Source organism: Rhinatrema bivittatum, chromosome 1 (genome assembly GCF_901001135.1).
Source record: "Rhinatrema bivittatum chromosome 1, aRhiBiv1.1, whole genome shotgun sequence".
Lineage (NCBI taxonomy): Eukaryota > Metazoa > Chordata > Amphibia > Gymnophiona > Rhinatrematidae > Rhinatrema > Rhinatrema bivittatum.
In genome coordinates, this window is record NC_042615.1 from 60,341,857 (window position 1) to 60,369,632 (window position 27,776).

A 27,776-nucleotide genomic window follows, 5' to 3' on the forward strand; every position below is an offset into this window, starting at 1 on the left:
CCCACCGTGTCCTCTTTAGAGTTGGAACTGCAGCTCCGTGCAGGTTTCCCCCATGACATTCAGGAAGCACAGTGCAGCCATAGATCTGCTGCTGCTCTGGGCTGCAGCCCTCATTCAGTGAAAGCTGCGCAGCTCCCTCATTATCATTTGCTTGCCACCCAGGATCCTGCTTGTTTATTCCATGCTTTCTTGAAGTCCGCCACTGTCCTTGTCATCACCACCTTCGGAAAGAGTTTACAGGTATCCTCCACCCTTTCCGTGAAAAAATGCATCTAGACATTGTTCTTGAATCTAGCCCGTTGGAAGTTTCAAATTGTGACTCCTAGTTCTTCAGCTTTCTTTCCACTCTGACTTGCTTCGTTTGTTTTTGGAGCACCAGTGATGCACCCCCGACTAGGGCTGCAAACTGGCTCCAGATTTTCAGGGCAGGTTAATCCAGTCCCGTGTTTACCCCATTGCATGCAGGGATTTGTAGGCTTGCTTCTCTAAGGAACCGCAATAGGGAAGTCAGAACTTCAAGTCCCTGCATGCAATGGGGTAAAAGCAGGACTGGCTCAACCTGTCCTGAAAATCTGGAGCCAGTTGGCAACCCTAACCCCGACTGAGGTTACAGATATATTTCTGACTGGCAGATAGCATATTTTTTTACAATATGCAGCTTACTGCATGTACTTACAATTTTAGAGTATCTCTAATTCAGTGTATTCTTTTTAATGATGTGTATGTATTTACTGTATTCACTCATCTAGCTAAGACCAGGCTGTTAATTATCTGAGAAATAGCTGCGGGAATGCTTTGAGGATCTGGCATGCTTTTGTTGGTGCATCTGGTTGCCTTTGGGACAGGTTTACTGGTGTGATGTGTCTATGCCAGTTTCCTTCACCTTTCGAACATGCTCTCAAAGTGCCGCAGGCATTCCTGCTTAATGACTTTTATAACTCCTTCCTTTTTTTTTTCCCTGCATAGATATTTTCTAACGATGGCCAGTTTAAAAGCCGCTTCGGCGTTAGAGGACGGTCTCCTGGACAGCTGCAGCGTCCAACAGGAGTGGCCGTGCACCCGGGTGGTGACATCATCATTGCAGATTACGATAACAAGTGGGTTAGCATTTTCTCATCGGATGGGAAGTTCAAGGTAAAAAATAAATAAAAAAATTAACAATTTGTGTTTGCTTCAACTAGTCTGTCACTGTAAGCGGCATTCTCATAGAAGGTTCACACAAAAGCAGGATCACCTAACTAAAAACTACTCTTTCAGGTCACAGCAGGCAACATAGAAAGCCAAACTGCAAAATAAAATGTTTATAAAAAACAAAAAAAAAAAACATTGTGATGGTGAATGCCAAAAGTATCAGGAGGCAGCATTTCTAAGTTTCAGATAAGAGGGAGCAGTGTGCAAGGTGCATGATCGAGCCTTTGATCATAATTTTAGTGTTTGTTCTCCAATGATCTAGTCACACTGTGGTTCTCCTGGTACCAGGGGCAGTTCGTCTTCAGTATTACTGCACATCAGATATACATCATGCTGAAACTGAACGCAACAGCCATTCCTTATGCCTTTTAGTAAGCTTTATGATTTTGTTGCTTTTTAATAGAAACCACGCCTTAGTATCTTGTTGTCATATTGAAGAATTCATCAGATTATTCTGTTTGCATGTGGAGGCTGGTAGACGTGAATATATTGTAGGGCAGCGCTGCTCAACCAGCGTAGTGTGCTGCTACGATAGCCTTGATGTGCCATGCAGCCTTGATGTGCCATGGTAGCAGGAACCCCAGCATGATTCTCTCCCCCATCCCCAGCCAGTCAGCAGGAGGAAAAGGGCACTTCAAACCATGTCTGCTTCACTCTGAGAGCTGAAGACAAGAGGGTCCCATAGTCATGCAGGGACGATGGGGGAGGGCAGACGAGGAAGGGGAACAGAAGAGATGGAAGAACATAAGAGGGGAAGGCAGAGTGGGGGAGGGGAAGAAAAGGAGAAGGGAGGAGTAAACAGGGAAGGAGACAGAGTAGCACGAGGAGGGGGAGAGAAGAAAAAAGAAGGAACAGCAGAAGTGTGGGAAGGGGATATTAGAAGAGAAGTAGGGGAAGTTAAAAAAAACGCAAGAAGGGGAGGCAACAGTAAAAGAGTGAGCAGGAGAACAGAGAAGGCAGTAATAGGAAATAAGGAAGAGGGAACAGCGGAGGGGTGAATAAAATGGGGGGAGAAATGGGAGACGTGAGCAGGGGAGCAGAAAGCAAGCAGACAGCCAGGAGAGGAGAAGGAGGGAGAGAGAGTAAAGGACAGGAAGGGAGTGAGCCGGCAGCTGATGAGGAATTTAGAGGATAGGCCCATGAGGAGAAAAGAGGCAGAAAGTGGCGCAGTCCAACTGATGGAGGGAAAGAAGAAAAAAAAGGTTGTGGAGAGGGTGTGAATCTGGGGGGAGTGATGAAGGGAGTGAGGGAAAGTAGGATGTGGAGAGAGAGAGAGGAGACGGAGGGATTGTAGAGGGAAGAGAGCAGAAAGAAAACATAAGGAGGAGATTGGTGTGGAGAGAGAGGCAGGGAGAGGGGGAAGATGACAGCCAATATAAGGAAAAAGGATTGGGAAGACCAAAACTGGACAAACAGGCAGAGATCAAAATAAAGCAAGGCACCAGCTTAGAGGAAATGTTTATTTAATCAGTCTCTGGGATTTCAGTTGTTTGAGCTATGTTGGGGAAAAACCAGAATAAGTTTTCTTTTAAAACTGGGGGGGTGGTAGCTTTGAATCTGTGCCCCAGGTGTAATTTGGACTAGTTACTACTCTTGGAGTGTGCTAACCTTCAGCGACGATCTGTCTAAGGTAGGTATCCAAATTCAGTGAGACAACTCAAGCAATTGCTCATCACTAGCAGTGACTACGCAGGCATCTGGCATAGTCCAATGACTCTCCCAGATCTTCGGATTCAGTTCAAAAATCCCTGATCAGCCCAAAGTTTAGTCTTCTTTCTTCCAGAGCACATTAGCTCATTAAAACCTGTTTAGAATAACTTCAGATACAACTGTACTCCAAAGGGGCACCAGAAAAATTCTGAACAACTCCACTCAGGCCAAATGGTAATGCTCGATCCTCTGACTCACTAGCTGTTCCCATCCTAGCTGCTGTTCTTCTCTCCCCACCCCCCCTCCCGTAATTTCCATCCTAGGGAATCCTATAGGCGAGGGGTGGCCGATTCCAGCCCTGCAGAGCTACAGACAGATCTGTTTTTCAGGCAGTCTCCACCATGAATATGCATGCAGTCTGTGCAGATATATCTTATGAATATTCTTGGTGGCTATACTGAAAACCAGACCTGTTTGTGGCTTTGCAGGGCTAGAGTTGGAAACTGCTACCTCAGGAGCTGGGTGGTAGTGTTCTCTGCTTAGGAGAAGATCCCTCTCTTCCCTCATTAAGGGTGGTAAGGGGCAAAACTGGATTTGCAGAGAGCAGAGTAGACTCTCACCTGCTGCTGCAGATCTGGTCTCCTCGCAGAACTATCTGGCGACAAACAAACAGGTCAAACTTAAGAGTGGGAGGAGTCCATTTCAGAGGCTCTTAGAGAGGGGTGCACTAGGGTAAACCACTTCTCACGTAGCTGCAGTGGGTGGGAAAAGTATACTCAGCCCAATCGGGCACAAAGAAAGCTGGAGTGGCCATCCTGATCGGTAAATCTGTCCCTTTTCGAGAAACCAAACTTGTAGACACTGCAGGCCTTTTGTCATAGTAGGTGTTCTATATGGTAAACCGATAGTGCTATGCAATGTCTATGCCCCAAACAACTATGACCATAAGTTTTTTTTATGCATCTTGTTCACATCTTGTCCCCTTTGCACATATTCCCCTGGTGCTGGGTGGGGACTTAAATTGTGTATTGGATGGTGGCTTAGATAAATCCCCCTCTGTGGTGTCCACACCCTTGGGCTCCCATAAAGTTGTCTGGTATTTGTGCAAACTGCTGGACCTGGTTGATGCCTGGAGGGTTCTCCATCCTGTGAACAAAGAATTTACTCATGTTTCGAAAGCTCATGGTACTCAATCCAGAATAGATTATCTACTGGCTGATAAAGGGACTTTCTCCAGAGTCACATAGGCGCAATTTGGGACACACATTATTTCAGACCATGCGCCTGTATGGTTTGACCAGGAAGGGTTTCAATCTGACCACATCCGACAAACCTGGTGTTTTCCCAGATTTTTATATCATGATCCTCAGTTTAGGACCTACTTATCCAAAAAGTGGGAAGACTATGCACAGTTTAATCAGGGGCATCTAGACTCTCCAATCATATTTTGGGAAACTGCCAAAGCGGTCTTGAGGGGAGACACTATTTCATATTTGTCTGCTCGGCATAAGGTGCTGACACTGGAAATTTTATCTATGGAGAAACGCCTTCAAACTGCCAAAAAGTGGTTGGATCACGATCCAACAGCAAGTACCAGGCATCAGGTTTTTGTAATATATGTGGCCTTAAATACCTTGCTGCAAAAAAGGGGTTAATGTATTATAAAGGTAAATTTTTCCATCATGGGAACAAGATTGGTAGAACGTTGGCCAACCTGACAAAACATTGATGGGATCAACATGCATTGCCATACTAAGGGATACAAGGCAATTAATGAACGCTGGGAAAGGAATTAATGACATTTTTAGAGATTTTTATCAGAGACTCTATACGGCATCTCCCAGCCCTGCACTGGAGATTTCAGATTATCTTCCATCTGTAGGACTACCCCGTTTGACGGGGGACCAGCTAGAGCAAATAAATAGACCAATTCATCTGCAGGAAAAAGCCCAAGAAATAAAAAAGGCTAAGCTCCTCAAAGTGCCAGGACTGGATGGTCTCCCAGCCGAATTTTATAAGCTACTGGTGGGTAACTTGGTGGGTCTATTGGGCAATATGTTCTCACAATTCATTGATTCTCAGAAGTTCCCTCTTGCAGCAAATAGCACCATGATAGTTGCGCTGCCTATGGCGGGACGTGACCCCCACTTCTCCTGCCTCATACTGGCCCATTTCTCTTATCAACTTTAATGTTAAACTTTTAGCTAAGATTATGGCAAATAAGAACATAAGAAATTGCCATGCTGGGTCAGACCAAGGGTCCATCAAGTCCAGTATCCTGTTTCCAACAGTGGCCAATCCAGGCTACAAGTACCTGGCAAATACCCAAACTAGGCTGGTAAAATTTCTTCCTGGACTTATATATGGTCTGAACAGGTGGGATTTGTGCCTGGTGGATACACCACTACAAACACACGCAAAATTATTACGTCTTGACTTAGCTGTAAGCGACTTCACCTTCCGTCCTTGCTTTTCAGTTTGGACGTGAAGAAGGCATTTGATAGGCTAGAATGGAGTCTTATGTTCAAAGTTTTGGAAGCATTTGGGATCTCGCGATATTTCCTTCAGGTAATACACACTCTGTACTCCGACCTTCAAGCTTTTATCTCTGTAAATGGTCATGCATCGCTGGCTTTCCCTTTAGGTAGGGGATCTCGGCAGGGATACCCTTTGTCTCCCTTGTTATTTATTCTTTCTTTGGAGCCCTTTTTATGCATAATCTGTGACCATGATGGGATCATGGGGATCCCCATAGGAGATCACGCCAAAGCTTGTTTTAAAATGTCTTTTTTTTTTTTGCCGATGATATTCTTCTGCATATTGCTGATCCCAGAGCCTCTCTGCCAGCTTTTCTGTCTGAGGTTGAGGTCTATGGGAAGATAGCAGGTTTTAAACTGAACTTGGACAAATGTGAGGTTCTCCCAACTGACAATGATTTGTGGAGTAATTGGAGTGGGCACTTTCCGATGCGATGGGTCACTGACTCCTTTAAGTATCTGGGTGTTATTCTGACTACTGACCTGGCTAACATAAGATCAATTTCCAGAAGCTGCTCCACTCCACCCAATTGACGTTGCAGGCCTGGCACAATTTCCCACTGTCTCTCTCGGGGAGAATAAATCTGTTCCACATGATTCTTCTACCTAAATGATTTATATCTTTTTCAAATCATTCCTTGCTACCTTTCCAAATGCGAGGTCTCTCAGTTAGAATGTCTGATCCGGCGTTATGTGTGGAAGAACAAGAAACCCCGTATCGCTTGGGCGAAGTTGAGACATAAGCGGGGTCAAGGGGAACTAGGATTAGCTGACCTGAAGCTTTACAGTGTGGCCTGTAATATGTGCCACGTGACGGTTTGGTTGTTGGGCACCAGTTTTTATACTTCCATTGACTTTGAAAGGGAACTTTTCTTTTCTTGCCATAATTTGTGGCACCTTTTACATTCATCCTTGATGGACATTCCACAATACTTGCGAGAGGGCCTGCTAGCTATTCCTTTGATTCTATCATGCGTTATTTCTGTGCTTCCTTGAAATTGAAGAGCAGTGTCTCCCAGTTTTTACCATTGGTGGGCAATGCAAACGTTTTGCTGGGGAATTCCCAACGGACTTTTAGGACTTGGGACTTTGCTCGATTCTAGTAAAAATTTGTATCCTATCATTAAAATCATCCATTGTACCTGAAGACTGGAGGATAGCTAATGTAACCCCCATATTTAAAAAGGGCTCCAGGGGTGATCCAGGAAACTACAGACCGGTTAACCTGACTTCAGTGCCAGGCAAAATAGTGGAAAGTGTTCTAAACATCAAAATCACAGAACATATAGAAAGACATGGTTTAATGGAACAAAGTCAGTATGGCTTTACCAAAGGCAAGTCTTGCCTCACAAATCTGCTTCACTTTTTTGAAGGAGTTAATAAACATGTGGATAAAGGTGAACCTGTAAGAAGTAGTGTACTTGGATTTTCAGAAGGCGTTTGACAAAGTTCCTCATGAGAGGCTTCTAGGAAAAGGAAAATGTCATGGGATAGGTGGCGATGTCCTTTCGTGGATTACAAACTGGCTAAAAGACAGGAAACAGAGAGAGGATTAAATGGACAATTTTCTCAGTGGAAGGGAGTGGTCAGTGGTGTGCCTCCGGGATCTGTATTGGGACCCTTACTTTTCAATATATTTATAAATGATCTAGAAAGAAATACGAGTGAGGTAATCAAATTTGCAGATGATACAAAATTGTTCAGAGTAGTTAAATCACAAGCAGGTTGTGATAAATTGCAGGAAGACCTTGTGAGATTGGAAAATTGGGTATCGAAATGGCAGATGAAATTTAATGTGGATAAGTGCAAGGTGATGCATATAGGGAAAAATAATCCGTGCTATAGTTACACAAGGTTAGGTTCCATATTAGGTGCTACTACCCAAGAAAGAGATCTAGGCGTCATAGTGGATAACACATTGAAATCGTCGGTTCAGTGTGCTGCGGCAGTCAAAAAAGCGAACAGAATGTTGGGAATTATTAGAAAGGGAATGGTGAATAAAACGGAAAATGTCATAGTGCCTCTGTATCGCTCCATGGTGAGACCGCACCTTGAATACTATGTGCAGTTCTGGTCGCAGCATCTCAAAAAAGATATTATTGTGATGGAGAAGGTACAGAGAAGGGCAACCAAAATGATAGGGGGAATGGAACGGCTCCCCTATGAGGAAAGACTAAAGAGGTTAGGACTTTTCAGCTTGGAGAAGAGACGGCTGAGGGGGGATATGATAGAGGTGTTTAAAATCACGAGAGGTCTAGAACGGGTAGATGTGAATCGGTTATTTACTCTTTCAGATAATAGACTAGGGGGCACTCTTTGAAGTTAGCATGTGGCACATTTAAAACGAATCGGAGAAATTTCTTTTTCACTCAATGCACAATTTAAACTCTGGAATTTGTTGCCAGAGGATGTGGTTAGTGCAGTTAGTATAGCTGTGTTTAAAAAAGGATTGGATAAGTTCTTGGAGGAGAAGTCCATTACCTGCTATTAATTAAGTTGACTTAGAAAATAGCCACTGCTATTACTAGCAACAGTAACATGGAATAGACTTAGTTTTTGGGTACTTGCCAGGTTCTTGTGTCCTGGATTGGCCACTGTTGGAAACAGGATGCTGGGCTTGATGGACCCTTGGTCTGACCCAGCATGGCATCTTCTTATGTTCTTGGATGATGACGCTGGGCTTAAGTCATTTCCGTCCTTAGTGAAGGAATTCAGCTTGGCCGATACTACTTTGCTTACTTCCAAATGCAAAACTAGATTAGGTCACTCCGAGTGCAAGACTGGGAGGAGATGGGGATAAACGGGCACTATTACCAGATATGTTTGAGGTTGACGATCCTTCGAGACATTCTGTTTCTTATTTCTATAAATGTCTCGTGGACCTCCAGCCATCTATGGATTTTTTATTTTATTTTATTTAACATTTCTTTTATACCGATATCCGTTCGCACATCGTATCGGTTCACAGTGAACAAAAAACCATTGGGCAGTGCCCGTACATATAACATATAACATAATATAATATGATGACCTAGGCAACATATAAATACATTTTTGGGAGGAGCCCTTACATATAACAGGCATCAATGGGTAGATGCTAAGGAATATAACTATAACTATATACATGAAAGTGCAAAGTACAAAATCATCAGACATAAAGGCGTTCATACCAAGATATCAGTATAACATTCATAGGGGGGTTTTATGTAATAGGGGGTGAGATGGAGTAGGCTTGCTGAAAGAGCCATGTTTTAAGTTTCTTTTTGAAACTTAACATTCATAGGGGGGTTTTATGTAATAGGGGGTGAGATGGAGTAGGCTTGCTGAAAGAGCCATGTTTTAAGTTTCTTTTTGAAAGTGGGGGTATAGGTCTCTATGCGGATATCATGGGGCAGTGAGTTCCATATGGTGGGGCCGGCAAGAGAAAAGGCTCTGTTAATAGTGGAGGAGAGTTTAAAAGATTTAATAGATTGGGCACGGAGTGTTCCTTGGAGAGCTGGGCGTGTAGGTCTCTTGGAGGTACGAGGTAAGAGGGGGGGGTTAAGCCAGTTGAGGTTGGAATTTACTAGACTCTTATGTATGATCGAGAGTGTTTTATAAAGAATTCGTGACTGTATAGGGAGCCAGTGTAGTTCAATAAGTGTGGGGGTGATGTGATCTCTTTTCTTTGTGTTTGACAATATCCGAGCGGCAGCATTTTGTAGGAGTTGAAGTGGCTTAGTGTGTGTTGCAGGAATGCCAAGTAAGAGCGCATTACAATAGTCAATCTTCGATAAAATAATAGCTTGGAAGACTGTACGGAAATCATTGAAGTGTAGTAGGGGTCTGAGTTTCTTTATTGTTTGGAGTTTAAAATAGCAGTCTTTTATGATGGATTTGATGAATGGTTTAAATGAGAGGTGATTATCAATAAAAACTCCTAAGTTGCGAGTGTGCGATGGGAAGTTGGTAGCTGAGTAAGCAGGAGGGATGTCTGGAATCGGTTGCCTATTAGATATGATTAATAGCTCAGTCTTGTTGGAATTAAGAGCTAGGTGCATGTCCTTTAGGAGTTGGTTGATAGAGGAAAGACAGGATTCCCAGCTGTGTAAAGCAGTTTGGATGGTGTCAGAGAAAGGGAAGATGATTTGCACATCGTCAGTATAAATAAAATGCTTGATGTGCAGGTTAGTGAGAAGCATGGTAAGGGGAAGCATGTAGATATTAAATAGCGTGGATGAGAGTGAGGAACCTTGGGGTACACCTTGGGGAAGACTGATGGGATCAGATTCATTGTTGTCCATTGTGACAGTGAAAGTGCGATTTTGGAGATAAGATTGAATCCAGTCAATGGCCTTGCCAGTGATCCCAATATTTCTGAGTATGTTGAGTAGGACATCTTGATTGACTGTGTCAAACGCAGCCGAGATGTCAAGTAATGCAATAAGGTAGGAGGATCCGGAGTCGGTTCCTTTGATAAGGGTATCGTGCAGGGAGAGGAGCAATGTTTCAGTACTTAAATGCTTCCTGAAACCATATTGGGTAGGAGGGAGGATGTTGTTCTGTTCAAGGTGATCGGACAGGCGTGAGTTCACCAGCTTCTCAAGAACTTTAGCTAGGAGGGGTAGGTTGGACACCGGTCTGTAATTAGAAAGGGTGGTGGGGTCAAGGTTGGATTTTTTGAGTAGCGGTTTAACTATAGCTTGTTTCAGAAAGTTCGGGACAAAGCCATGCTCTAGGGAACAGTTGAGAATATTTGAAATGGGTTTTATTTTAGACCATTGCTGTCTTGCTGGAAATCTGAACTCCCCTGGACCTGACTGAATATCAGTACGCCCTATGTTTTAAGCATATTGCTTCTCTCACTTGTAATGTAGATTTGCCTAAGGTCCAATAGAAGTTCCTTATGAGATATTACTATCCCCAAGTGCAGGCTTTCCAAATGAATCTTGGGTCTTCCGCATTATGTTCCAAGTGCAGCCAATTTCCTGGTACTTTTGGGGCATCAATTTTGGGGCTGTTCGCATATTGCTTCCAGTATGTTTAGCAGGTCACTGGGATACAGTTGCCCTTATGCACCAGTGTATTACTTTTTGCCAACTTGCGGGATGTGGCATTGGGGCAGCGGTTTAAGAGACTTTGGATAAGAAAATACTGCTGCTTGCAAAAAAGTATTTTATGCAGTTTGGTGGGCGAAGATTCCCCAAACCTCACCTATTGGAGGAAACAAATACACACTATATGTGCGTTAATGAAAAGTATGTTGCTAAAGTTGATGTGACTAAAAAGTGTAAAACTTTTCTAGCTACCTGGGAAGCATATCTGCAGTCGTTACCACATCGGACAAGGAGCCTGATCCTCAGTGATGGTTAATTATGATATGTTTCTCAGTTTAGCAATCTGTGAATTATTATATTGAGACTGTAAGACAGGAGGGGGTGGGGAGGGGAGGTTGTTCAGTAGGGGTTTTGGTCTGGATGGCTATACTCTGTCAGGGACTCTGGGCCGAGTCAGCCAGTGTTCCCTGTTTTGTTTTCTTCTTTGCATATGTTCTTGTAGTTGTACCAGACTATAAAACTGATTAATAAACATCTTTGAACATAAAATGAAGATAAATAGATTAGCGGGGTTTTAAGTGTCGGGGTTAACAGGGAGAAGGTAGGCTATTATACTCTGGGGGTTTGGAAGTCCTTCTCTTTACCTGGGTGAACTGGGAACGAACTGGAAAAACTGATAATGTCGACACGTGTGTCTTTTAAAATCCCCCCACTTATGCAGTAGAAGTGGCATTTGCATGAATAGGCACGCGACCACTTAATTGCGCGAACTACATTTTGGAGATGAGTAAAATAAGTCATGTATGTATAAATAAATAAATAAATAAATATGAGTTCATATGTTATAAAATGGCCATGTCCCTGGGCGCGGGCCGACAAACACACGCACTTGTGTGCCCGTACGCCTCTTTAAAAGTTACCATCCCTATCTTCTGGGCATACCAGCATTAAAACACAAAACAATAGATGTGTCACAGGATCCTAACTGCAGCAATATTAACAGATAACCTTAGGTAAATAAACATCAAATCTTGATAGCAGCCATACCATTAGAGCTCCAGCAGCTCTAGAAAACATAAAAAAAAACAAGTGTGACCCTTTAGCTGGAAATTATTTGTTCAGCTAGATGTCTCCATGTTACCTCCTGGGGCTCCAAATAAGACTAGACATGTATGCTTAGGAGAGCAGTCCCTTGAAACATAGAAATGACGGCAGAAAAAGGCCAAATGGCCCATCCAGTCTGCCCAGCAAGCTCCCACACTTATTTTCCCATACTTATCTGTTTCATCAACCACCAAGTTCAGGGCCCTTGTTGGTAACTGTTTGATTCAAATTTCCTGCCATCCCCTGTCATTGATGCAGAGAGTAATGTTGGAGTTGTATCAAAGGTGAGCATAAGGCTTAATGGTTAAGGGTAGTAATCGACGCATCAAGCAAGTTACCCCAATGCTTGGTTACCCAGACTGTGCCTGGGTAACAAGGCACATCCAACAAGGCACAGATCAATGCCTTGTTGGATGTTGTCTGAATGTAAATCCTGTTTTCCACATTTCCCCCTACCATTGAAGCAAAGAGCAGTGCTGTATATGCATTCAAAGTGATGTATCAGGCTTAACTGGTTTAGGGTAGTAACTGCTATAATAAGCAAGCTACCCCCACTCTAATTTGTTTACCCAGATTGTGAAGTTCAGTCCTTGTTGGTTATCTGAATGCAAATCCTCTTTTCCACATTTCCCCTTGCCATTGAAGCAGAGAGCAATGTTCGAGTTGCATTAACCATGCAAAGGCTTATTGAGTAAGGGTAGTAATCACCAGTTACTAGCCTCCAGTCCAGTAATCCACCCTCATGGCTCTTCTCTTCATTCCCATCCTCTAGCCTTTATGGATCCACAGTTCATCATTATTCCTTGTAAAAGAGAGGCCCTGCTGGATTGGAAGAACCAGCAGGTTTTAAGGAATATCTTAGAACTCTGGATGAGTCCTACTCCGTTGGGTTCCCCTCTTAGAACATCTCCCAGGACCTCTCTCCCCACTCAGTAACTCAGACATTTTATATACTCGTGCCATACTCCCTCTAGAGGTTACATCTCTCCTACACTTGCGTAGAGCGATAGACAAATAAAAGTTATCCTGGTGCTGCAGAATCTCCCACCCGTCAAGGATAATGGTAGAAGTTAAGGAGTAGAGGAAAAATACAATTGAAGATATACCTACAGTCTTCAAGTTTAGACCAGGGCTACATAAGGAACATCCAAGAACGGACATTTTTCGTTTCTACTAATTTGAGTTTTTCTGAGTTCCCTCATAGTGGCATAAACACTGCACCCTGACAAATTCTTGCGATGAACCACTGTGTCTACAGTCTTGGCAGTCTGAATTTTGTCTGACTCCATCGGCTGCTAGAGAGGTGACATGAGACATAAAAACCTAAATATGCACAACCTAGAAGAGAAGAGAGATATAATAAAGACATTCAACTACCATAATGCACGAGAGGCAAACCTTTTTCAGAGGAAAGGAAGTTCTGGAACAAGAGGTCATAACATGAGGCTTCAACGGGGTAGAATCAAGAGTAATATTAGAAAATATTTCTTTACTGAAAGGGAGGTAGATGCATGGTCTTCCAGGGCAAACAGTGGAGACAAAAGCAGTAACAATTCAAAAAAAGCTTGGGATAAGCACAGAGGATCCCTAGTTACAAAGAAGTTGAGAGAAAGCCACTGGGGTCTATGGCATTGCATCAGGAATGAAACTGGGCAGGCTGGGCCTTTGGATCCTTATTTACCATCATTTTCCGCTTCTATAAATAATGGTACTGTAGCCCATTTACCCCTTACTCATGACCCCTCCAAAAAAATATAATGGAGTACAAAATAAGTAAAAATGCCATTACAGTGTTCACTCTGCTTTTGTTTTGTTTTTGTTAGTTATTTTTGTACCACGTTGACTTGATTGTTTTATGTCCTATTTTTCTTTTGACAGACAAAAATTGGATCTGGAAAGCTGATGGGACCAAAAGGTGTTTCAGTGGATCGAAATGGACATATTATTGTGGTGGATAACAAGGCATGCTGTGTGTTCATCTTCCAGCCCAATGGAAAAATAGTGACAAGATTTGGTAGCCGAGGAAATGGAGACAGGCAGTTTGCAGGTATACTCGATGGCAATATGCTATACCCCTAGCTCCCTCTTTGTTTTCTCTTGTGCTCGCATGGAGCTTTAGCATGTTTAAGCCACCGTATCCAAGGCATGCATCTTTGGCGTCCAATGGTAAGGCAATCAAAGGAACAGCTCTCCGTGGACTTGCTGTCCAATACCAAGCCAAGTTGTCCAAGATTGTTCCTGCTAAATGCAAGACTGTCAGTCAGAAGCAAGATTTTTTTGGAAGTCTGCAGCTACAAAATGTGCTGCCTGTCCCAGAATCTCTCCTTTATATAATTTTCAGGTTTGAAAATCACTGTTTTTGAAAACATCTAAACATTTTATTCAAAACTGAAAAGGTTTCCTTTGCAGAAACAAACACATTCTTGGAGACTTTCTAGGGCAAGCTGAACATTGATATTAACATACTGCGCAAGCAGACATATCCAGATCACCCTAATAAGATGCAAAAAGTCATTTCATCTTCTTTGACATAATTTGGATCTGAAAATATCAGTACACTTAAGTTTTAGAAAGGAAGTACATGAAGGGATAATATGATTTTCAGTAAAGATTTTTGTTTAATATGCATATTCAACAAAAGTACTTTAACATGTAACTATAAATGTGGATAGATCAAAACAGTTTAGTCTGCTCCTTGGGTGTTCCTAATTTAAACAGTGCATGAAGCAACCTTACCCAATTATCACCATATCAGGGATATTTAAAGAGAATTAAGAGGTTCAATGGCATTAAATATAAATTGTTATGTAACTGTAATTATATAGGTTTCAACACCTAATATGTAAAAACAATTATCTTCATATGTAATAATTGACATAAAAAACCAGAATATTGTGGCAGATAAATGGCATGGCAAGGTTACATAGGATTAATGGGACTATGTTTTTGAAAGGTTTTCTTGTATCCAGCTATGTTGTATGGCAAAATCTTTTTGAGGGATGACTCTACTCATGCCCTTTTTTTTTTTTTTATACACTTTCTGTAAGAAACTGGAGGGATAGCCTAATGATCAGAGTAGCAGGCTGAGAACCAGGGCTTCTCACTGATGTAACTTGTGACATTGGCCTCAGACTGTAAGCCTTCTGGGGTAAGGAAATGCCTATGGTACCTGAAATGTAATTTGCCTTGATCCTGGGTTTAGAAAGGTGAATAAGTAAATCCAAGTCCAAGAATCCATTGTTTGACACTGTTGGAGACCTTGGGCTTGAGGAACCTTTTGATCTGACCCAGATTGACAATTCTTAGGTTCTGTAGGGTGCCCAGTCTGTTTTCCAGCTGCATTTGTTTAATATATTTATAAAATTTGAAAAGTCCACTCCTTGCAAAATCCAGAGCAATTTAAGCCCCTTGCCAATGAAAACTAGCAGTCTGAAGGGTGCTTGATTGAGCTCCTGATTTTCCCTTCTGGATAGAAATCTCAGGAAGGACTAATATTCCACCCCCATCCGTCACTGTTCTTTCCATTACTCTTTCTCCTGTATGGTTTTTCTTTCTGTCTCGCATTCCTTCATTTATTGGACTCGCTAAATAGCAAAGTATGAATGATTCTTGAAATTCATTAATTGTTGCATGGCTTTATTGGAAGCTGCAGTTGACTGAGATATGATGGGATTGCAGACCACCAATTAAATGTTCTTTATCTGGAAAATAAACCATGAAATTCTCATTAGTAATGGATAATTTTGCCTGATCAGCTAAAGAATGAAAAGCTAATACCTTTAAGAAAGAACAGAGAAAAATAAAAGGAAAAGGGGAAAAGATGAGTTCTCAATTGGAAATTGAATAATGGAGATATGTAGGAATCCAACAGATTACTTGTTACCTGCTTAGATGTTAAGATAACATGGGGTATAAATGCTTTAAAATCAGTGTTTCTCCGAGGACAAGCAGGATGGCAGTCCTAACACATGGGTGACATCATCGGATGGAGCTCTGGTCCGGAACTTTGATCTCAAAGATTCTAGAACTTTCAAACATGTCCTACTGAGCATGTGCAGCTAAAGTTATCACCCTGCCCCCTAAGGCAGAGTCCCTTAGTCTCTTTTTTTTTTTTCCTTGGAGCTGTGTGATTGCGGGAGCTGTGTGTGTCACGGTATTCAGCTTTGCTCTCTCCTCACAGTTTTATAAGTGATTTTCTAGAGCTGCAGCTGTTTTTCTTTCCATTACCTTCCATTAGTTTTATTTTCCTTTTCTCTTTCTCTTTTTTCTTCTTCTTTCCACTGTCTGCCACCACATGGCGAGCCTTAGTCGCTGTGCAGCCTGGCAGAATCTAATACTATCCCTTTTTAAATAAATACTATACCTGCAGTTTGATATGTGTCCTCTCCTTGTTCTGTCTGTTTTTGTACGTTTGTCAGGTGCTAGCAGGACTGACAGAATGCAGTCTGTAGGTAATCCGTGTAGGCAGCTGAGCTGGGGACTGGCCTGAGTTCTACCCGGGCAGGAGTTCCATGTCATTTCACCGATCGATTGGCATCGATGGAGGTTCAGACAGTGAAGAGAACGAGCTCTCCCTCCCCATTCCTGTGGGAGGGACAGCTCATCCTCCCTACATTCAAGGGATCTAGTCTCCACAGGCAGGAGCCCTGGATGACATGGCCTCCCCTACTGCTTGCCTGTGATGGCAGTGCAGTCTCCTTGTGAGAGAGGGTGAGCAGGAGCCTAGGCAAGCAGCTTGCTGCTGCACCTTTGGTGCCATGCCCAGCAGTGGTTGCCTGCGCACATCTGGGACCAGTGCACCGATGATCTGACATGTCGATGTCAGGATTTCATCAGGGACCAGGACTGCCATTTAGCGCCATGGTCACCCTTGACACTTAAGCATTACTGCCCTTGATGCCATAAGGGCCTTCTGTGCCATAGGCATTTGTGGATTCAATGTACCGGAGTCATCGAGCACCTTGGGGCTCGATGTGGTAGAGAGCGGCAATGACCTCTAGTCTTGAGGACCAAGACTGCCATCGAGCTCCATGGATCCCTTGATACCATCGGAGCTGCCATCGATGCCCTCAGAGGCCGTGGACGCCCTTGATGTTGTCAAGGTGCGTGGCCTTGATGCTGTGGCCACTCTTGAGGCTGTCGAGGAGCGGAGCTGTCTCGATACTATCGATGCCATCGAGGTGAGGAGCCACCATGGAGGCTATCGGGCGCATTATCCAGCAATGTCATTTGTTGCCGCTCTCAACGATGTTGAGCACCATCAACGAGGCACTGGGATCGCCACTGAGTGCCCTAGTTGCCCTCGAGGTTATAAACTGTTGAGGCCTGAGAGCCCTCAAGTGCCACTGAAGCCCTTAGGCGGCAGGGATTTCTATCTACTCATGGCACCCTGGAGCACTTAAGCATCCAGATGGCGTGTTCCATTGCCCTTGAGGAACCTTTGCGGTGTCCACTGCAGGACATCGGGTGGTCTTTTTTTATTTATGCATTTTACAATACAACAGGAAAAATATAAGGAATACAGATACTTTCATGATCTAATAAACTTGTAATGTTAATACACATCTCATATTGCATATCTGTAAAATTTAAGAGGTAATCCCCAGGAAGAGAAGAACAACAATAAGCGGTTAAAAGAAAATAAGAGGATGACTCCCCATAAACAACTGAAAAGAAGATTACCCCTAGAATATATTTACTTTGCCTTGGATCCTAAAGCTAAAGCCTCTTGGGTATGAGAATCAAGAAAATTTCGTAATTGTGAAATTTCAAAAAATATATATTTCTGATTTTGACGCAGAATCTCGCACTTACATGGGAACTTCAATATCATTTTACCCCCAATATTTTCTACTTCAATTTTTAATGCCAGGAATTTTCTCCTCCTCTCCTGTGTTAATCTAGAAAAGTTGGGGTATATCCAAACCTTATCCCCATAAAAATTTTCCATTCTCTTTCTCATGTAGAGGCTTCTCTGTCAGAAGCAAATATAAAAGAGACATGCAATGTTGATCTAGTAGCAATAGTTGTTTCTGTAGTGGCTTCTATTATAGCAGTCAAATTTAATGATGATTCCCCTGTTTTATTCTCTAATGGTATGGTACCTCTAGTAGAAACATAATAAATCTTAAAGATAGGAGGCATAGATTGTTGAGGCAATGTACAAGATCGGCAGTGTACGAGATTGGCATGGAGGAAGTGGAAGCCCGCAAATATTTAATATGAGATAGGTTGTGTCATGAAACATTTTATTTATGTATATATTTAAGGAAATATACATAAATTGTCGAAATACATTTTGTTCATTTAACTTTTAACCTCTGGTTTGCTGGTAGACTGAATTACTTGTGTCGTGAAATTTTGTTTGTCTAAAAAGTGTGTGACCAACATGAAAAGTTTGGAAAGCTCTGGGCTAGACTGTCAATGTCCACGGATATCTATGGTGCCAAACATGGTGCTATATACCGTCAAGCGCCGTCAAAGCCCTAGACGCAACATTGTTTGGTGCCATTGATGTGATCCATCATTGGTGAGCACGAGAGCGCTATGGGCTCCACAGGTGCTATCACCACAGTGGGCACCAGTGGATGCAGTCAGATGCAGGAGGACACGACCGTAGAGTACCAGGGGTATCGTTGGACACCATGGACTTCACTGCTACCATTCCATGAGGGAAATGGTGGTGAGCCAGTCCCGACGCAATTTCAAAGCTATGTCCAGCCTCTTGGAGTGTTACCAGGTACTGAGGGGTAACATGGGGTGACGCCATAGAACACCACCCACCAACACGCCATAATCAGAACCCCACTGGTACTGGGGAGCCAACATCACCCGTTTCTATCCACTCCATTGGGAGTTAGTATGACAGTGGAGCACAGCACTCATGTTTGGGTGTAGCAGGACATCTGTTCCTAGCGCCTCAGTGCTGGTAGGTGGCATTCTCCCTGTCTGTGCAGTACACAGCCATGCCAGGGTTCTGCCATCATTTCGTCAAGATAGCCTCCTCGTCTGTTCTGTAACTGGCGAGGAAGGCACCATCACACACTTTGATTGCTTTTTGGCAGCGAATTGCCACCATCTTTAACAGGTGGTGCCGTGGGATTCTACCCACAAGCACAGAGAGTGGGTTTGTAAGTGTGCCGCCATCCATAGGATGGAATACCACTATATAAGTACTAGTCAGCGTGCTTTTACAGCGGAGGGAACTATTCTTCCATTTGCCCTCTACTGTATCTGTGTGTTTGTGTTTCCCTTGTGGCAAGCACAACAGGTTGTGCATTCAACCACAGGACTGACCTAAGACTGCGTTCTTAGTCAAACCCTTATTAGGAGTGGATACCAGGAGGGTAGTGTCGAGTCTTCTCCTTCCTCAGAAAAGGAATATATCTTTCTACCTCTCCCATGTTAGAAATCCCTTTTGTGGGGATGCCCCTGGGGCTCTGTCCCTTGCAGGTTTATCGTCAAATGGGAACCTTGATTCTTTTGAATTGGTACATCTCTGTGTAGGCCATGACCAGGGGGACAACAGCGACAGTCATTTGACCGGTTTTGCTGGGGTCCTCCATTGATTACCATGGTAGCCTACCCCTTCTGAGGGTGTCTGCAAGTGGCACATTGGTCGCTGAACCTCAGTGGTCAGTGACTGTAACTCAGCTCTCACCTGGAAAATTAAAAGGGTTTTCAGGATCATGAGGCCCCAATTCCCATTGCTTCCCTGTCCCTTCAGGAAGGTGAGATACAACTGGGTTCCCAGAGCAATCCTTATGGGTCCCCCTCTGGACATCTGGTTGTCCACCACTACAAGGGGGTTTCCCTTGTTCTCTGTTTCCTGGAGAAATGATGTCACTGCTTCTGTCTGCAGTCGCTCTTGGTTCCTTCCAGGAATCAGAGAACCAATTGGGTGGTAGTGCTCATCTTAGGTCATTCTAGGGCACAGCAGGTCTAGTTCGCAAGGGAGCCATTTGAGATTCAGTCTCCCTGTCGTACTAGGATTCTCCTCTTCGGGGTAGCTCCCTGGTGAAGATTAGGGGTTTCTCCCATATGGGAGTCATCTTTGATACCTGCTGAGCTCAAGGAGCGTTTTTCGTGAAGGACCACTATTGCCAGTCATTCTCGCCTGCAGGACCCTACTCAGTGAGCAGGGTTCTAGTCCATCTAATTGGCAAGTTCGGCTTTCAATTTATTGCCACATCTATGGCTGAAGGAGTTGAGGAACAAGGGACCCCACAACAGAAGTGCTACTCTTTTGTTGCAGTAACTTGCTAGCTAAATGTCCCCATTTTAGGGATAAACTTGTCTGTGGATAGGGGAGTCCAGGTTCATGCAACCATTGTTCCATTTACTTGACCACGTGCTTCCTTGAGGGAAGCATGTGTAATCATGGCAGCGGTATTAATACCTAAGCCAGGTTCATGGGCAGTCTCTTCAGAGATCACACTGACCTTGTCCTGGTACCCTTAGGCTTTCCAGGCCAGTGAAGAAATCCTGTTCTACAAGGGTTTGTACTTGCGGCACCCCAGCTTTCTGTCACTTGGTGGAGTGTTTCTGGATTAATTCCCTTGGGGATTTGCCCTCAAGTTTCAGCTGATCCAAGCAGGCTGAGGGCTCTGTCTCAGTGGGTAACTACCTATTGGCATCGGCACTGAGTTATTCACTTGGGGTTGAGATATACAGCCTTATGACTTGTTCTTACCCCTGCAGTCCAGCTCCTTGTGTTCTTTTCTCCTTCTGATTTTCAGTTGAAATGTCAAGGGGAGGAGAAAAATAACTAGGGCTATTCATGGTATATTTTAGTGTATACCTGCAAGGAAAGATACACCACTTTTTCCCTATATTTTCACCACATTCTGGCCAGTACTGCCTTTAGTTTTTCTCACTTTGCTAGGTTGTCCAAATTGCCTTCTAGCTCACTTGAACTATCATGTAGACAGGATGCATATCTCTGCCCTTCACAGGATGCAGTGTGGGTGAGCTTCAGGCCCAACTTATCTCCCTGTGTGCTGGCTCAGTAAGAAATACCCGGATTTCCCTCTTCCAGACAGCTAACTTTTCTTCCCAATCAATCTTCAGGCAAAGATGTTTTAAGTTTGAAATTATTTATTGTACAGATAATTTTCCATTACTTACAATTGTCGCATTCCAAAGTATATGCCCCAGGCAGAGATCTTTGTAGCTGGAGATAGGCAGGAGAAGGGAGATGGAGTTTCTTGGGATTCAGGGTGAGAAGACAAAGGGTTCTGAAGCTGATTAATCTTTAGAATTAAAGCGGTAAGAAGAAATGTAAAAAAGCTAATTGTATTACAGAGGTTGCAAGCACTTCTAGCTTTGAAGCAGCATGGCTAAGACTGACTAACAGTCTTGGAGAGTGATTACAGGAAACGTCCCCACAAGCTGGGACTAGAGGGTAAGATCCAATGGTAGCAAGCCTAGGATCCATGTGACACAAGGGGGAGCATGAAGGGCAGTCCCTTGAGCCAATAAGGCACTTAAGAAGACTCAAGCTAGATTGAGAGGGCATACAGACACCTCCCGAGTGAGAGAAAGCAAAGGATGAAGGAAACTTCTCTTAAGGGCAAGCTCCCTTAAAGGCAAGGCTCACAGGTTTTTATCGTGGGTTACAAAAAGGGTGTTTCCACTAAGTACAGTATATACAGACACACATGTACCCACTGCTGGGGACAGAACACCCTGCTTGGGGGGTTTGAGCTAGCATTCCCATTCAGGCATTCCCAAAGGGATCCCATTCAGGGATCCTTTTTGTTAATATGTAAACCGATATGATGTGTATTTTAATGTCGGTATGAAAAAGCTGTTAAATAAATAATAAGGGATTGCCTTTCATCCCCTGAAACTCTTGATGTGGTCCTGCATGGTCAGCTGTGTCTGGTATTTTGGCACGTAGGATCTGTCACCGACCTTGCCGTTGTCACTGATTATTCTTCCAAGCGTTGCTTGGGTTTTTTTTGCCCATTGTGCCTATCAGCCAAACATGGGCACACTTCTGCAGCTGCATTCTGTCCTTCAGATGTCAGTGGACCCAAGGTTTATTTCTAGGGAGTTCTTGGGCACCAGTTTGGATTTTCGGTTTGTCTTGTAACACCGAAAGAAACTATGTGGTCTTCGTCCAAAAGTCCTTCTCTTGTTTACATCTCTAGACTTTTTCCTGTATCCAGGCGGTTATAGACCTACTGTTATTGTCAGGGCTTACTGATCTGAAACCCTGCTTATAATGTTTCTATGATGCGGAGTTAGTTTCTTGCTGGCACTCGCAACACTCTCCTGCCTTAGGTGCCTCTGCTACAATCAGGTTTTGTGCCTGACTGTTCTTTGGTTTTCTTTTTGTAGAACCCAACTCTTGTCCCATCTAGACCCCTTTGTGGGTCAGCTGCCTCTCAGGCACAGCGGAGAGAGGTGGTGCTTTCAGCACTGTGCAGTTTCCCGTTTTTGTCCTGCTCGGGCAGCCTATAGCTTGGAAATCACCCATGTGTGAGGACTACCGTCCTGCTTGTCCTAGGAGAAAGCAGAGTTGCTTACCTGTAACAGGTGTTCTCCAAGGACAGTAGGATGTTAGCCCTTATGAAACCCACCCGCCTCCCCTGGGAGTTAGTTTCTCCATGTATGAGCTATATCATGGACTGAAGGACTCTGCCTAGGGGACAGGGTGATTACTACCACTGCACATTCTCACTAGGACATGTTTGAAAGTTCTAGAATCTTTGAGATCCAAGTTCTGGACCGGGGCTCCGTCCAGTGATGTCACCCATGTGTGAGGACTAATATCCTGTTGTCCTCAGAGAATATTTATTTATTTATTTATTTATTGTTTATTTATTTATTTAAGGTTTTTCTATACCGGCATTCATGATAAGATCATATCATGCCGGTAAGCAACTCTGCTTTCCCAGCCCTCTCTTGGAGGCACACTTAGCCAGTCAGGTATTCAAGATTGCTACAATGAATATGCATGAGAGAGGTTTGCATATCCTTGGTCTCCAATGTATAGAAATCTATCTCGTGCATATTAATTATTTGTATTTGAAAACCCAACAATAACAAAGGCAAGTAAAGGTATACAATACCCGTAGCACACAGTGAAATCTTTACATACTAGTCAAATCAATAAAATCCTTATCCAAATGCTGACCTGTAAGAGAAATCTTTAAAGAAAGAGTATGCAAGGAATCATGCAGACAAAATTCATAACTTCTATATGATAAAAAAAACCCTTTTTATTGTCAATACAAAATTTGAATTATAAATAAATTCTAATATACTGTCAATTGTGTTATTTTATGCAATGACCAAAATTAAAATTTCTATCTGAGAACTGAACCCAGGCTACCTAGCAGAGAGACAGAAATTTTAACCACTAGACCGTTTGAACTGAAACTATGAAAAAGCCAGAATTCAACCATACAACCACTTTTGTGTTTTTATATCCATGTTTTTATCATGTTTAAGGCAGGATTTTGACAAATGTTAAACTGTCCTTCCAGAGAACAAAAAAACCACTGTCCAGATTTCAATTCTTTGAAGAAAAACTTCAGCCAGTGTACAGCTCAGTCCATTGCATTAGGTCATTGGCTCACCATAGTTTCAGCCACTGTAAAGCTCAGTTCATTGCACTGAGCTCTTATTTCACATTGCTCTCACTGAGATAAAAACCATTGCTCACAATGAAAAGGCACTGACGCGACTCTAAAAAAAATAATATATTTTTATTAATGTATTTATTTATCTGAAAGGAACTAACAAAGATGCCTCATCATCTGAAGAGGAAGAAGAGAGATCAAAGGAAACATGTCTGTCTTTTGCTTATTCTAATCTGGTCTACTCCATGGATCCTTTCTGATAATCTCTTTCATCGCGGGCTAATTTAACTATAGTTTTTGTTTACGAATGTCATTCTTATAATGCTCCATATTTGTCTCTTAACTCTTCAAAATTACTATTAAACAGATCAGTGGCTAATTCCATTTTGAAAGATTTTAATTTATCATCAAAATTGCTCTTTCAATGAGATGGTATGTTGTTGGGTGGTTTCAATAATTAAAACCATCAAATCTAAACTGCATTTATTTAAAATGTTAACCATTGTATAAAATACAATTGACAGTGTATTAGATATTAATAATTCAAATTTTGTACTGACAGTAAAAAGCTTTTTATCACATAGACCAATGATTGTTCAGATTATGAATTTTCCCTGCATGATTCCTTGCCTTACTCTCTGTTTGAGGTTTTATCTTACAAGTCAGCATTTAGATAAACTTTTTATTGATTTGATTTGTATGTAAAGATTTTATGTGCTGCAGGTATCCTGAAAACCTGACAGGGTTGGGAATAACTGCTTGAAATAAATAAATAGGTTTTCCAAGGTGTGTAGTGGTATAATGGGAACACTCTTTTTGCTTGTTCTGCGCTGTTTAACTTCAACAAAGTGAAATCTTGAATTTTAACAGCTTTGCTTTTTTTTTTTTTTTTCTCTTTTCTCTCCCCCCCCCCACCCCCTTGCAGGTCCTCATTTTGCAGCTGTGAACAGCAACAATGAAATTATTGTTACAGATTTCCATAACCACTCTGTCAAGGTACCTGTAATATAAAGCAAAACATATCCCCCCATACCTTTTTCCCCTTTGCTGCTCAGATTAGTGTGTCCAACTCAGCTTGTTCGTGCTGTTTTAAGGAAGGTCCAGTCTCTGTTATAATTATGGGTCGGAGAGTAAAAGGTTTTGAGTTTGTGTATCAGGACACTCCTTTTCCTTTTCAGCTTTTATCCAGTTCCTTCTTTGAGCATTTTGTGATCCATATTCAGTCGCTCTGTGCTCAGCTAGTTAGCCGGATAAACTTATCTGACTAACATGTTCTATATGTTCAGTGGTGCGGCTGCATTGTTAAATATATATCCGGCTATCTTAAAGTTATCCAGATAAGTTTATCCAGCTAACTTGAGGACAGGTCTACGGGCCGACCAGATTTAGCTGGATAACTTATCCAGATAACTCAGCTCCTCCCAGTTATGCCCTCAGAATGCCCCTAACCAGGGGCAGATTGCAGGAAAATATCGGCCTGGGGAATTTTTTTCAAAACCGGCCCATGGGGGCATCTGACACACTCATGCAATTTCCCTGCAGCACCTGTGTCAACAGCTTCCAAAAGAATGGAAGCCAGCAGAACTGAGCCAAAATATCTCCAAAATAAACTTCCTCTTCCTAAATAACAAAAAGGTTCAGCACATTCTATCTAGACCAAGGGGTGAGCAGAGCTGCAGCCCCCGTTTCACTCATGCAAATTAGTTGGGCCCCCTACAAATCTGCTAATATCTCTTATAGAGAGAGATCCTGGATTCCCAGTCTGGCTCTTGAACCAATTGCAAGTAATGACACTGCCAGCCAGTATCTCACACTCTCTCTCTCAGATAAAATGTATATAGGTGTGTGACTCTAAATCTCTCTCACACAGACACACAAACACACTTTCTGATATGCAATTAATAGCAGTGACTATTCCCTAAGTAAACTTGATAAATAGTCGTTAATGGACTTCTTCTCCAAGAACTTATCCAAACCTTTTTTGAACACAGCTATACTAACTGCACTAACCACATCCTCTGGCAACAAATTCCAGAGCTTTATTGCGCGTTGAGTGAAAAAGAATTTTCTCCGATTAGTCTTAAATGTGCTACTTGCTAACTTCATGGAATGCCCCCTAGTCCTTCTATTATTTGAAAGTGTAAATAACAGAGTCACATCTACTCGTTCAAGACCTTTCATGATCTTAAAGACCTCTATCATATCCCCCCTCAGCCATCTCTTCTCCAAGCTGAACAGCCCTAACCTCTTCAGCCTTTCCTCATAGGGGAGCTGTTCCATCCCCTTTATCATTTTGGTTACCCTTCTCTGTACCTTCTCCATCGCAACTATATCTTTTTTGAGATGCAGCAACCAGAATTGTACACAGTATTCAAGGTGAGGTCTCACCATGGAGCGATATAGAGGCATTATTACATTTTCCGTTTTATTAACCATTCTCTTCCTAATAATTCCTAACATTCTGTTTGCTTTTTTGACTGCTGCAGCACACTGAGCCAACGATTTTAAAGTATTATCCACTATGATGCCTAGATCTTTCTCCTGGGTGGTAGCTCCTAATATGGAACCCAACATCATGTAACTACAGCAAATGTTATTTTTCCCTACATGCATCACCTTGCACTTGTCCACATTAAATTTCATCTGCCATTTGGATACCCAATCCAGCTGGAAGGTCTCTGATGATGGATGGGAAGGAATGTGATGCGGCAGGAGTATATGGAGCTGGGCGATGGCTGTGATATATGGAGCAGAGTACTGGCTGGGAACAAAGTCAAGGTCCAGGCAGGATCACAAGAACCTTATAGCAAGACAGAGAGCCCGAAGGCCACACACACACACGGCAAGGCAGAAGGCCACGCACACACAGCAAGGCAGGGTAGAGGGCCCGAAGGCCACACATACACAGCAAGGCAGGAGACCCGAAGGCCACACACAGCAGCAAGGCAAGACAAGGCAGAAGGCCCAAAGGCCACACACAGCAAGGCAAGGCTAGAGCAGGGAGCCCAACGAGCTCGATGCCGAAGCACTGGAGTCTAGGGTAGGCAGGGTTATAAATGAACATCCAGGGCACAGAGCAGATGGATTGGGCCAGCCAGGAGAGCCTGCTCTTGAAGGGCTCCTGGTGGTGAGGCGGTTGCACAGCAGCCATAGCCGTAACAGTACCCCCCCCCTCAAGACCTCCCCCTCCTCCTGGATTCCAACTCTTCAGGGGGTACAGCATGATAAAGTCCCTCACCTCCATGCCCGTATAACCCTTACACGCCCCTCTCCCCTCTACTTTCAGGTATTTCTACCTCATGTGCCTCCGAGTTAATTTGCCTCTTGTACGACCAAGTTATCTTGCCCTAACTTTTGCCTCTTGTTCTTCCAAGTTAATTTGCCCTACCATTTCGCACTTATGTTCATTATCTAGATTTTTTTTTACTGTTACTCCTCCTTTTTTCATTTATTATTTACTGTAAAGTTAGTGAGTTCTTTGTAATGTTTCCCCAAATGTGTTGTCCTTCAAATGTCAGTATAAAAAAGCTTTAAACAAATAAATACATAAATTCTTACAAATACTCCCTTATATTCTCTCTCATGCTTGCTGACTAGCTCACATACATGTTCACCAACTTGCTCTTGCTCACACACATGCTCACTGGCACACTCATTCTCTCTCACTCACACATATATACTCACTGGCTCTCTCACTCACACATATACTCTGCAAAGCACAGCAAACCTGATTGTATTTGCAGTGCAGCAATGGAAAAACAGAAGCATCATCATTCCTCATAAAACATTAAGCAATAAAGTCAAGAGATATAAAATATCATTCATAATATTAAAATCATACTAATAAAAAGAATAAATGTCAAGCAGGCAACAGCCAATGAACATCCAATTATTAAAATTAGTCAAATTTTTTCTAATATTTCCCAAACACCAAATATTTCAACAGCAGACACATGAAATAACATCCCAAAATTTAAAATAGGATTAAAGATCTCTAGCTCTCCATACCTGAGATCTTTTGATTTCTACTCACCCACAGATTGTTGTGGATTAGGGGAGGGGGGCCTCACAATCTTTAACCTCTGTTCCCCCTCACACACACACACACACACACACGCTGTCACATACACAGGCTCTTTCGCTCTCACAGTCACATGCTGGCTCTCTCGCTCTCATACACATGCAGGCTCTCTTGTACACATGCAGGTTCTCTCACACACACACACATACATACACACACACACACACACACGCATGCAGTCTATCTCTCACATACACCTTTCAGGCCTCCTCCTTTTATTTTGAGCCGTCTGCGCCAGTTTTTGAATCACCGCGCTGCTCCTCACTCCCCAAAGGGAGGTGGAAGAAGGCCACGTTGCTTCTTCAGTGTTTGGGGGCGGGGAAAGAGCCACGCAGCCTTGCAGGCCTCTCTTCAGGCCGTGACGGGATGGGCTCTGCCGCGGCCCCACAGTCTCTCTTCAGGACACGGCAGCCCCTCTTCTTCTCTTTGGCCGGGAAGCTTTAAAAACAAAACAAAATTTAAAAAAACATGTGAAGGGTGTGACCCCCTCCAGGGGAAGCCCAATTTCCCCCCCCCTCCCCGATAGGCCAGTCCGCCCCGCCCTTTACTTATCTGGCTAAATTTTAGCCAGATAACTTTAGAATTT

The 27,776-nt window shown here is 43.0% G+C and overlaps 1 protein-coding gene across 7 annotated transcripts in view; it reads left to right on the forward strand.

Moving 5' to 3' along the window:
* TRIM2 (tripartite motif containing 2) overlaps positions 1-27,776 on the forward strand; it is a 231,841-nt gene that overhangs the window by 199,821 nt on the left and 4,244 nt on the right. For all 7 annotated transcript variants that reach the window (XM_029609266.1, XM_029609453.1, XM_029609363.1 and 4 more), the window contains 3 exons: positions 967-1,134; positions 13,397-13,565; positions 24,035-24,105. In XM_029609266.1, coding sequence (XP_029465126.1) covers positions 967-1,134; positions 13,397-13,565; positions 24,035-24,105 — 408 coding nt within the window. The remainder of the gene's footprint in view (positions 1-966; positions 1,135-13,396; positions 13,566-24,034; positions 24,106-27,776) is intronic.